The sequence below is a fragment of the Protopterus annectens genome, chromosome 16.part0 (assembly GCF_019279795.1).
Source record: "Protopterus annectens isolate FY-2018-M chromosome 16.part0, PAN1.0, whole genome shotgun sequence".
Lineage (NCBI taxonomy): Eukaryota > Metazoa > Chordata > Ceratodontiformes > Protopteridae > Protopterus > Protopterus annectens.
The window spans coordinates 5,067,445-5,080,906 of NC_056750.1; the positions used below are offsets into that span (position 1 = coordinate 5,067,445).

The 13,462-nt window shown below is 41.5% G+C and overlaps 1 protein-coding gene across 1 annotated transcript in view; it reads left to right on the forward strand.

The window, feature by feature from the left end:
• The window catches only part of CCDC180 (coiled-coil domain containing 180), a 2,826,277-nt gene that overhangs the window by 42,335 nt on the left and 2,770,480 nt on the right, over nucleotides 1-13,462 (forward strand). The window contains exon 2 of the mRNA XM_044058396.1: nucleotides 4,012-4,147. Coding sequence (XP_043914331.1) covers nucleotides 4,085-4,147 — 63 coding nt within the window. The 5' untranslated portion in view covers nucleotides 4,012-4,084. The remainder of the gene's footprint in view (nucleotides 1-4,011; nucleotides 4,148-13,462) is intronic.

The following is a 13,462-nucleotide window of genomic DNA, read 5'->3' on the forward strand; positions in this document are numbered from 1 at the left end:
ATCCTCAGGTTTGATAGCATGCATCCCAGATTCACATTTAGGAATATTGTCAAGAGTCAGTTCACTAGGATCAACAGGTTATGTGATAATTCAGAGATGTTATTGCTAGAATATCAGAAGTTGGAACAGTTGTTCCTTGATAGAGGATATGATCCTGAGATGATACACATGATTAAGAAAGCGTTTGTAAGTAGGGATGAATTTAATATAGAAAAAGGAAAGTCTATGAGGCCTTTTGGATCTGCCCCTTATATGTACAATACACACAGGGTTAATGTTATCCTGAATTTCACCAGTGATATTAAAAACATAATAGAGATCATTACTAAGAACTGGAATATCCTTACAACTGATAGAGATATCACCAAGATAGTTGGCCCCCATCCAACCTTCACATATAGGAATTGTAAGAGCCTCAAGAGAATCCTATGCATAGAAAAACTAGGTGGATCTATTCAACATACAGCCTTGAGTCAGCAGAGATTGGGTACCTACCCATGTGGTAGATGTAATATGTGTACTTGGATTTCTCCCACACAATCTTTTACACACCCTACTCTGAAATATACCTTTGAACCTAAACATACGGCCAGCTGTGATGATATGAATATTATTTACATGGCCAGTTGTAGGTCATGTAAAGCCTTCTATGTAGGTATGACCACGAGATGGCTCAAGGACAGGATCTATGAGCATATATATGAAATCAAAAAATCTGACACTAAGAATGCCTTAGCCAAACACATCCTGGAATCTCCAGGACATACTTTTGGTTTTAAAGTTCTACAAAAGAAATGTCCTGATGTTAGAAAAGGAGACAACTTTTGTGAATTAGAAAACTTAGAACTGAGTTGGATTCTTAGATTGAAGGCACATCATCCCCCAGGCCTCAACTTATATGTTAGTATCAGATCAGCATTGAAGATGAGGAGATAACTTACTTTCTTACATTTCATCTTGTGCCAGCTCTGGCCCGTACTATGATTCCATGTACTTTCTAGCATCAGTGGCCATCTATAGGAGGTGCTCCTTTTTCACATTCATCTCTACATGACATTAAACTTTACTTCCAGATAATATTGATTAGTGAGGCTTTGTGACCCCCTTTTTTGAGGCATTTCATCTAGAGTTCATATAGACACTTGGGTGTTGTATTTAACCATCCTGATTTTTTACACATCATGATAGCAACACCACTACTTTCAGTGATGTTAGTTATATACTTGCATATGTACCTCTATACACATATTTATATTTATGTACATGCAGGAATATTTCCACACTTGTGTTTCAGCCTCCTTTTTTGCAAGGTTGACATAACATACTTATTTTAAGTATTCTCTAAGTTTGTGTTTTGCATCTATCTCTGTATATACCAGTACTGTATATAATATGTATAATGCATATAACGCTATTTATTAGAAAGATGTTTGTATGTATTTAGTTCTTATGTATTTAGTTACAGGCCAGTTTTCTGCCTGAACTTATATACACCAGCATTGCTGTTTAATATTGCTCATCCACTATGCCTGATGTTGTTTTTAACTAAGATTTCCTAGTACTTTAGGGGCTGTGGAGTCATTTGTAGTGTTTTTATGAGCTTTTTTATGAGCTTTTTTTGATTTTTTTGTTTCATGACACAATTTAATTGCTAGATAGTAAGCTCCTAAGTTTTTAAGGAGTTTTTAAGTGGTTTTTAAGTGGGTTTGGTACTAAAAATATGTATATATACTACTTTTTTAACATTGGATGAATACTATAGATGCAGTTGTATTCATTGTAAGGAGTGTACTGATTGATTAATTGTTTAATTGACCAATTGATTTTTTGGTAGGAGTAGCTACTTTAGCTAGGTATATAAATGAAGCTTGCTCCTTTGTGTATTAGATCTGAAGAAGCATGCAGTAGTGCATGCGAAAGCGCTCATCTTTTATGTTATTTTCTTTCTAATAAACAGTGAATCCTTCGTGGTGGTCTCTTTCCATTTTTATGCTAATATATATATATATATATATATATATATATATATATATATATATGTGTGTGTGTATATGTGTATATATTTGCATATATAGGGTGTATATCACATAGTCGAAGTTCTGTAACTTCGACTACCATATGTACGAACACATATGTCTGAAGTTACAGAACTTCGACTGTGTAAAAAAAAAAAGGTAAAATAAAAGGTTGTATGCAGGGGGGCAAGCCCCCCCCTGCACCCATCACGTGGGGGGCTGTGCCCCCACACCCCCGCTCTGTAAATATACCAACACCAAGGTCGTACTACAGTGCAGTAAAGGGAAAATTTCCTGCTTACAACCCTCAGGTACATTCGTTTTTATTTATTTATTTATTTATTTCAATCGAAGTATGACAACTTCGAACTTATGGTTTCAACCATATCAAGTTTGAAGTTCTCATACTTTGACTACACGATATCGACCCGCAAAAAAAAAAAAAAAAAAAATATATATATATATATATATATATATATATATATATATATATATATACACACATACACCTACATGCATATATATGCATACATATATACCAATGTACACACACACACACACACACATATATATATATATATATATATATATATATATATATATATAGAGAGAGAGAGAAATAGATGAATATAAACTGTGTGTGTGTGTGTGTGTGTGTGTGTGTGTGTGTGTGTATATATATATATATATATATATATATATATATATATATATATATATGGGTCTACCTGACATGGTCGACAGTTCATATGGTCAACAGTTTATTTGGTCGACAGTTCATTTGATCGACAAGCATTTTCTTTGCCCCCCCCCCCCCAACTATATATATCAACTCCAGGGTTGCACAATATTGGGGAAGGGGGAAAATCTGCTTGTCGACCAAATGAACTGTCGACCAAATGAGTGTCAATCATATGAACTGTCGACCATGTGAAGGGGACCCATATATATATATATATATATATATATATATATATATATATATATATATATATATGACACATACACAGTGTCTTGCTACTTGCAGTAAATGTTGTATCTTTGATCACAATTTCTCAAATTTTATAAATGTATTTCAGTCTGTTGTGGGGGTCTTAAAATGTTGTATATAAAGGACACCTCAATATATTGTAAAGTGTTTTATCTGTTGTGAGGTTTTTCTCCCCTTGTGTATTGTTATTCATCAGCTATTATAAATTATTTTTCTGTGTGTTTGTGGAGCCTTTCTTCCCACCTCCTTGAAAAATATTTAATCTGTTGTGAGGCTTTCCCCAATGACTCATCAACTGCCGTTTAAATGTTCTGAGTCTGTTGTGGAGCTTTTCTCCCCAGGCCACCACTGAAAATGGTCTCCTTTCGCTCAACTGGACTTTCCCAGTTACCAAAGGATGGATGTAGATAAATAAACTATTCACACCTACACTGATAATTGCAGATATATTTATGCACGATAAATATAAATATGCAAACTTATCAAAATAGAACAGTTCATTCTAAAATGTGAACTCGGGAGTTAAGCATTATTTCAAGTTTAAAAACTGACACATATATATTCTTTGAGTCAGTTCTGGACTTCTAGCTAATTGGATGGAAGCCACACATCAGCAATAATATTTTCAAATTTCTTTTTCTGATGATGGTCACTTCAGGTGGGGATTATCCCATTCCTCTAAAATTGTCACCTTGCAATTGATTAGGAGTTTTGCTGGAGAATGTAGGAGCACAATTCCCTGCATTTGGGAGCAACTTCTTTACACATAATTAAAATATTTAGTGTCTTCGTATGCTATCTTGTATGCTTATTTTCAGATAAGTCAATAGTTGAAGACCTGATCAGCAGTTGCCTTACATTTTGCTAAATAAGTTGGGGAATTCCTTTGGAAGAAAGCATTCTTGGGTTTTTAGTGTTCCTAGAGTATGTAAATATGATGTTAGAAGTGGTTTGTGGAAGTGTCATTGGGACTGATTTTCTTTTTAACTCTGTTTTTACAAATAGGATGTTCATGTGGACCCATGAAAAAAACACATCTATACATGTTCTTTGCCTGTTTTATATGACTTATTGAACAATGATGGGCGAAATACGTGTTGTTCCTAGTGGGAAAGTCTACAGACAAATTTTTGATGCTGAGGTAAGGTAAATGGTTAACAAATATCAACAGTAACCAAGAGCTATTTAAATCATTTTCCAATTTCCTGGATGAAGCAGTTACATTAGACATCAATAGTCCTTATTTTTTAGTTAAAAATTATTTCTGTTTTCCAAAGTAAATGTCACAACTGGGTTTTCAGTTTTGAAAATTCCTAAGTTACGGAGTTCAAAATAATATTTTAATATTGAAGTTATTTTCTAGGAGGAAATTTATTAATTCTTGTAGTGATGGTGAACCCATGGATGCCCTTATTTTTATAAGTGTAATAGCAAGTAATAAATTAAGGTTGTAATAAATTGTCATTTTTAATTGTCCTTATTTTTTTTGCATTAGTACTTAATTACTTAATTCCATATGCAGGCTGTGACTTGACTGTTAAATATGTTTAAAATGATTCATTTTACTAATTCCTTCCACCAAGTCTGGATTCATTTTCACAAATGGAAAACCATGTAGTTAACCTGCTCAGGAATGACTGAAGTAAGATGTTTTTATTCCAGAGAGAGTGGCAAAACAAGAGATGAGTGTCAACCATAAAGCTTTTAAGAGGCTAGTGGCAACTTTAGTAAACTGTATAAAGCCGAATGATATCCATGTTTTCTTGGAAGATCCTACTTGATTTTAACTTTCTGCAGTACTTCTGGTGTCCTGCTTATTTTTATATGGGTCTGTATTCTGCCATCAAATGAAACTTCAATTGAGTGGCTAAGCTAAACATAGAAAGTTCACTTACTGAATGTTCATTTCAGCGAACGAGTGAGATGGGGAAGTAACTAGTTCTCCAACACTTCCAGGTCTCGCACAATGAAGTATTTCAAACCCACCAAGTTGAGAGGCTTCATGCCCCCACACCCCACCCCCCAACTATATATACCAACTCCAAGACTGCACTACAGTAGGGAAAAGGGCAGAAGGGGAAGTGTTGTACGACTAGTCACTTTCCCTGTCTCACTTGTTTACTGAAATGAATATCCGGTAAATCAACTTTCGATGCATATGATTCGATGTTTAGCCGCTCAATTGAATTTTCATTTGATTGCTGAACAAAGCACCATTTAATACATTAATATTTGTCAGTCACACTTTAAAGAAGCTTTCATATTACTCTGAAATTGATTGTATTGTGGAGGTTCTTTAAGTTTTGTATCTTCTGTTTTTGATTTTGTCCTCTTTGACTTGGAGGAGGGGTATTTTGGGTTATACCTTCACTTCGATTTTTGCTGTCTTCTTGAATAAGTGTATTCCTGTCTTCAGAGGATTAAGTGATGTGAGTGTTTCAGGTGAAAACTCAAATGTGCAGAGCTAACCCATGTTACTTTTAAGAAACATTTGCATTTTTGGAAAACTGCAGTTTTATAACTTAAAGTAACAAACAGCACAATAACATGGGCATATGTTACCTAGGCAGAAACAGTAAATTAACTTTAAATTAAAAGTATATAGTTTAGACTCTGGGTAAGTAGTCCTGTATAAGGGCATTAGTTTCATGATACTAATGTTTGGCGTTCTACTTTCTACTTGAGTCACTTTCATTGTTCCGGAGTCAGAAACATATTGCTTATCAAATATAACGTAGCTCCTGAAGCACAGAAGTCTCACCTAGTCATAGGTGAGGCTAGAAGGAGCCTCATTGCAGATCATATTCAATGTTGGAAGGTAGGACATTAAAAACTAACATTTGACCATATTGCCCACATTCCTATAGTGCCATTCCATTTATTATATATTTTTTTCCATTTCCATGCTACTGACTCAAGCATATATAAAAGATGTACATAGTCTCAAACCAGGCTCATATGTCATATCAATGCAGAAATGTTTTTTCCAGCACTGTGTAGCAACACTTTCTGACGCTCAACAGGAACACCACTCTTAGATGAAAATCAGAAGTGTTAATTGTGATGAATGGGCATACAAATCCCACCTGCTGCCTTCAGGGGCCTTGCACTTTAACTTTCTTAACATATCTACTAGCATTTGAGTGAGAAAACCAGCAGTAGTGGTCCAATTCCCACCACTAATTGCAGTTAATGTACAAAGAGCTGTTGGCCATAAGAGTGCGTGTGGTAAATATGCACTACTGCCTTTTGTAATGGCCAGCATCTGTAACACTCAGATTAGTTTTACACTGCAGAGCTACAAATGCCCCCTTTGAATTGCACCTAACCAGGCACCTGCAACACTTGGAATGCCCTCAAAGGTTTCTTACCAGGACAATCCAAGTTATGAATACCTTGTCGTACACAGATCGCCTTAAAGCCCTGTCTATGTACTCAGTCTCCTAAAGGTCACTGAGAGACAGTTATAAGGCACCCTTAGATCCAGCTCTTGTGGATCTCCTGCACATTCACGAAACAAGCAGCATCAGGGACACTAGATAGAAGGACCTATACTTTGCCTGTGACATAAATAGAACATGCTGGAGAGACCGATATGTGTCTCAAAGGATCTCCCCACACTATGGAACAGGCTCCTAATCCACATGAAGTGGAGTTCATCCTCAACCTTTTTCAAGTGAAATTTTTATCATTGGATGGGAAATCATAACTTCATCCCCGGTCTGACCCTGATGTCACTGATGGACAGAGAGTGACAGTAAGTTAACTAATCCCAAACTAATTTACCCTTCCCCACATAACCCTTTCTACCTCCTAACTAATATACCCACACCATATAGGCGTCCATTGCACTCAAGGAGAAAACTGGGTTGGGTTGCCCTGTTAGGTTTATAAAGACAGTATGATAACTTGTGATGAATAGAATTGTTTAGAATATATATAAGTATATATTTTGAATATATACATTTTTTATGTTTTTATTTTAGTTTCATGGTTTAAATGCACATTATTGTGTTTTAAATGCAGAATATAATGTATGGCACGTTTTAAAACCAAATAGCTTTATATAATTTTATTAATGTGATTTTAGTGGCTGGTGTAAACATGTGACATTAACTGAACCTCTATATAAAAGTGGTTAGAATATGTTTGTATATGCTGATGAAGGGTAGAGTACCCGAAAGCTTCCGTTTATTAAAGTTGGCGTTTTGTGATAATCTTGTATCTTGTATCCTAAGGTTTATAAAGATCCCAGTGGTACAAACCTATGAACTTGTGATCACTAGCTTTCATGGATATCAACCACCTTATACTGAACCCACTGCCTACAATTTTACCAAAAGTTTTAACTTAAAATATTTGTAGTGTTTCCCAGAGTAGGGGGTTACATGGAGATGCTCCAGCACCAACTTCATTTAAGTTACAGTGCCACCTGTTAAACAAAAAGTACACCTTTCCTGTTTACTCTTAAAAATAAACCAGTCTTTAAATATTCAAATGGTTACAACTGGCTCTGAGCAGTCACTTTTACAGGGATGAACACCACAGTTTGGTACATGGGTGAAATGTATAAACCCACAAGCTCATAAATATAACATTTACTACAAGTATTTTAAGTTAAACAATAGAATTATTTTCTTGAAATAAATAAGTTTGAAGCTTTTCTTTTCAGAGAGCAAATATGCAAACAATAGAAAGCTTTTTCTAAGAAGCTGAAAGTAAAATATTCAAAAGGCAGAACATGTTTAGACATATCTATCTAACATTTAAAGTAAAAAAAAAAAAAAAAACACGCCTCTAGTCCAAAGATATACTGTGCCTTTACTAAATCTGGCTTCAGGTTCAAAAGTTCTTACAAGCAATGATTTTGATACATAAATTTGAGTTCTGTCCCAAAGGAGTCCTTCAGCAAGCAAAGCAATAAATTCTGCAGCTTCTGTACTTATGTTACCTTTGGAATTAGCCAAACAGGATCTCCTGTGGTTCTATGGCTTTTGAATTTTAGAAAATGCCTTTCTTGTTTCTGCAGTTATGCACTTCTTGTTTGGGAGGTCTCCGCATCTTGTTCAGTAAATAAGGCATAATCATGTGACCTGGACTGAATCTTAAAGCAGCAGATACTACATTAGTGCAACTTGTCAATAACCAAAACTTAGATGTCAAGTTGTCAATCTCGCCTTCATTCTTGCTGGATGGGTTCGGAGCCGATCCTCGGCTCCGACTCGGCACTTGCTTTAGCTTAGGAACTCCTTTTACCAGCTCGAGGCAACCCTATATCCCATGATGCAAGGCGGAACTACCCCAGATCTCGTTTGCCGCTTAGCGAAAGAGGTCTCCTTTACCAGCAGAGGTAAGTGAATTTCTTGTCAAAGAAAGAAAAGCTTAGTTAGGGTTTTATTTTCCCCTTTTAGTCATAGTATAGTCTGTAGTAGATTTACAGCCCACCCTATTCCCTTGTTTTTTCAAACTTTTATAACCTTTTATAACCTTTTTAAACCTTTAGTGTAAAGTTTTAGTTAGGCCTAAAACCCCAGTTGTTAATCCCTTCCTGTGTGTTGTGTGTAGGGGATTAATTTTGTGTGTTTGTTGGGGTTTGTGTGTGTTACTTCCTCCTAGGATATGTCTAGGGAAGGCAAGGTCTCAGGCTTCAAGAAGTGTGACTCGTGCTGTCAGAAAATGTCTCTGACAGACGGTCACACTTCTTGTGTTTATTGCCTGGGGCCTTTGCACCTGCAGGACTCCTGTGCTTTGTGTCACTCCTTTAGCCAGAGAGTCCTGCAGGAGAGGAGGAATAAACTTATCCTCCGTGGCTTACTTAAGCCAGAAGGTTCTCCCTCTAAAGCAGGGTCTGGGAAACCTTCTAAGCCACCGAAGGCTCAGGCTTCAGTTTCCAAGCCTCCTCCGGTGGCTCCGGCCCGTCGGGCCGAGATCGGCTCCGGCTGGAACCGATGTATCTGCCTCGAAAGTAGTGGGTTCGGTGCCGGCTGGCTCCGATACCTTATCTACTGTAGCCTTGTCGGCTCTGGCTGGAGCCGACACTTTATCCAGCATCGGAGCCAAGAAACCTTCGGCTCCATCTGGAGTTCAGGGGACTTCGGCTCCGATGGCTCCGTCCCGAAAGAGATCTCGGTCCCCTTCATTACTGAGTATCCACTCGGCTCCGGGGTCTCCTCTTTTGTCGGAGCGGAGCCATCGGAGCCGATCTTCGAGATCTTCCAGGCTGTCTGACCACGACTTGGAGAGGGTGGTAAGCAGGCTGTTGAAGTCTCAGGCACTGGCCCAAATGCTCCATAGCCCGTCTCAACAGACTTCGGCTATAGCCTCACCCCTTGAACTTCCTCTTCCGACTCCACTTCAGAGTTTGGAGCCGGAGCTTCTCGGGACAGCGACTGTTTCGGTGCCGGAGCCGATACATCCTTCGGCTCCGTCATCCTTGGCTCCGATCTCCTCCTTGAGACCTTCCTTGGAGGGATCTGGTCGTCGGGTTTCCCTTGTCGGCTCCGAGGGGGCTAGTGGCATCGGACCCTTGTCCGACCCCGCTCTCCCTCTCAGGGCTTCGGCTTTGGTAAGCTCGGCGCCGACATCGGCCTCGGAGCCTTCCCTCTCAGTGGAGCCGGGCATTCCTGTTTCCTCGGAGCAGGGATATTCCGGCCTCCCGGGGAGGGGAGCCTTTGAGGTGATGAGGAGTGTCCTGGCCTCTGAGCCTGGTCAACGGTCCATCCCTCTAGCTCCTCCCTCATCAGTGCCTGCAGACGCCTCTTGCCAGCCTCTTGCTCTCAGGCCCAGGGATCCATCGCCCCAGGTTTCCCCATTGGGAATTTCCTCCTCTTCCGAGGTTTCTCCTGATCCTGCAGGGGAACCCCCTCGGAAGAGGACGTGTAAGAGGAAACACACGGACTCCCCTGAGTCTACTACATCTGATACCGACTTAGATGAGTCGGAGGGTTCCCCACGGTCCCCCTCTGAGGATGTCTCCTTTTCAGACATCCTTGAGCTCCTCAAACAGAGGGGGAATTGGCCCTCCATTGACCCCTCTGAGGATGAGTCGGTATACCTGGAGGCTTTGGATCCCGACCCTCCACCTCCTGGGTGTCTCCGCCTTTCGACCCACTGATGCAGGTAGTGGCTCGGAAGGCGTGGGCGGCTCCAGATTCTGTGGAACCTGTCCCCAGGAGACCATCCAAATTCATCACAGCCCCTACGGACAAACAGTTCCTTTCCAAGGGTGTCTCTGTGGATGCTATGGTGGCGGCGGCCACTAAGAAGGAACTGGCGGATCCTTCAGTACCTGTCCATCCTCCTAACAAGGACTCTAGGATCATGGACAGGTATGGAAAGCGGATGTTTTCTTCAGCGACTTTTGCTATGCGTTCGCTGAATTATCTTTGTCACTTCACCAGGCTTCAACGAGATATTCTCAAAGAACTGGGTGAAGTAGTCCAGGATCCTTCTGCTGCTGGGGCTCAGGAAAAGATTGCCTCGCAGCTTGCAATCCTGAATTCCATATCTAACTCCTCCATGCGGCTCATATCCTATGCGGCCGATGGAGCGAGCAGGGCCGCAGGCACAGGAGTTGCTCTTAGACGCCAAGCCTGGATGCGGCTTTGTAATTTTGCGGACCCCTTTAAGGCGTCCTTCACTAATACCCCCTTTGATGGTTCGGCTTTGTTCGGACCTCAGGTGAAGGATACCTTGACCAGGTGTGAGCAGGACGGTAAAACTCTTTCTGCCGTTGGAGTCCAGTTTTCCACCACTCCTAGACCATATCCCAAGGGTCAGAGGGGGGGGAAGATGTGGTTCCGAAAAGCCCAAGGAGCTACACCGGACGCACGTGGTCAGTTTACCCCCAGAGGCAGAGGGGGTAACAATAATAGACGCCGCCCTAGAGGCGGGGGGGGGTCCTCGGAACCAGGGCAACAGGGAGTCTCTTCCTGAGAAGCCCTTTCAGCATCCCTGAGGTGTTGCCCGACTGTCCACCCTTGGAGGCAGTCGGGGGAAGGATTTCGCTGTACCCAGTAGCCTGGCAATCCCTATCTCAAGAGAGTTGGGTACAGTCGATCATATCCGAGGGTTACAAAATCCCCTTCGAAAGGTTTCCCGTACCTCTACAATCCCTTCCAGACATCTCACCCGGTCAAAGGGATTTAGCAGAACAGGAGGTTTCAAAGCTCCTAGAAAAAAGAGCCGTCCAGACTGTGCCAGCAGACCAGGTAGGATCCGGCGTCTACTCGAGATTCTTTTTGGTCCCCAAAAGGACGGGAGATTGGAGATCAATATTAGACCTGAGCAATCTAAACAGATTTATCAAGAAGGCAAGATTCCGGATGGTCACGCTTCAGTCCATTCTGCCCTTTCTGGGCAAGGACAACTGGATGTGCTCTATAGACCTTCAGGATGCGTACTATCACATAAAGATTCACAGACGCTCCAGAAGGTTTCTCCGCTTTCGGCTAGGGACCAGTCATTACCAATTCAGAGCACTGCCCTTTGGCCTCACTTCAGCCCCCAGAGTGTTTACCAAATGCATGGCAGTGGTCACAGCTCATCTGAGACGTCAAGGATTCCAGGTGTTTCCCTACTTGGACGACTGGCTCCTCTCCGCCACCACCAAGTGTCAGCTTCTTCAGTCCAGAGACTACACTCTACAGCTTTGCAGGAGTTTGGGAATTTCAGTAAATTTCGAAAAATCTTCTCTGCTGCCTTGCCAATCTATCACCTTTATAGGCGCAGAATTAAACACCGTCAAAATGTTAGCCAGACTAACAGATCAAAGAATTCTGGACATCCAAAATTCGTTCGGCTTCTATTGCAAAGCAACAAGATCAAAGCCAGATTTATACTGAAGGTTCTAGGTCTTATGGCTGTGGCCATTGTTCTTCTACCACTGGCTCGCTTCCACATGCGTCTTCTGCAGTGGATGCTATTCACGCAGTGGTCGTACCACAGTCTCCCGATGAGGCACAAAATCTTCGTCACACAGTCGTGCAGAGCTCATCTGAACTGGTGGATATCTTCCCCTCTTCATCAGGGCCGACCCTTTATTCCCCCTCCTCCAGTTGCCACAGTCACTACGGATGCCTCTCTGATCGGGTGGGGGGGGGCATTATCAGGGCAGGATGGTCCACGGGACGTGGCAACCCATAGAATACCATCTGCACATAAATGTCCTGGAGATGAGAGCAGTGCTTTTATTGTTGCAAGCCCTCAACGACTTTCTTCCCACGGGGACTATTGCAGTACAAACGGACAACATGTCCGTGGTCTGGTACATCAACAAACAGGGCGGGACCAGGTCCTATCCGTTATGTCGAGAAGCTCTCAGACTTTGGCAATGGGCGATCTCTTCTCAGCGGTTTCTGATAGCAATGCACATCCCCGGCAGGTCCAACCTTTTAGCGGACAGGCTGAGCAGATCCATTCTGATGCCTCACGAGTGGTCTCTCAATCAATCTGTAGTGGATCAGATTTTTCTGAAGTGGGGCACTCCTTGTTGCGATCTTTTTGCTACTCCACAAAACAACAAGTGCCCCGATTTTTTCACTCTCTTTCCCCTTCCAGGCCAACCCCTGAGAGACTCTCTAACCCAGGATTGGCCCCGGGGACTTCTGTACGCTTTTCCTCCCTTTCCCTTGATTCCACAAGTCATTCAGAAAGCCACCGTTTTGAGAGCCAAGTTGATCCTCATTGCCCCATACTGGCCTCGACAAATTTGGTTTCCGTCTCTGCATCGTCACCTTCTGGTGCAGCCCTGGCATCTGGACCCAGTTCCGAATCTCTTGATCCACCAGTCGGGTCAGCAGCACCGAGCCATTCATTCTCTCAACCTCACTGCTTGTTTGCTCCACTTCCTACCCTAGCCAGGCTACCGATGATTTCGGACTCAGTCAGAGACATTTTAGTGTCTTCTTTGAAGTCGTCCACTAGGACTGTTTATGCTAGCAAGTGGCGTGCATTAACTATTTGGGCAAATTCCAGAAATATTGATCCCTTTACTGCTCCTGTACATTCGGTTTTAGATTTCCTGGCGGAGGTTTTTCATTCAGGATCCTCGTCATCTACAGTCAAAGTACAACTGGCTGCTATTTTATCATGTTGGCTTGCATGACAATAACATTATGTCTCATAGATTATGCAAGGCCTTTCTGAGAGGAGTTTTTCTCCTAAAACCACCTATAAGGCATCCTCCTCCGCAATGGGATCTAAACTTAATGTTGGCATCCTTGATACTACCTCCTTTCGAACCGTCTGCTTCATGTTCTTTGAAATTATTGACCTGGAAAACTATATTTTTACTGGCTGTCACTTCTGCAAGAAGAGTTTCCGAGATTCAAGCTCTCTGCATTCGTTCCCCTTATTTGGTCTTTCATAAGGACAGGGTATCATTAAGAACTAACCCTTCCTTTCTCCCCAAAGTCGTATCTCAAACCAACATTAACCAATCTATAGACCTACCAGT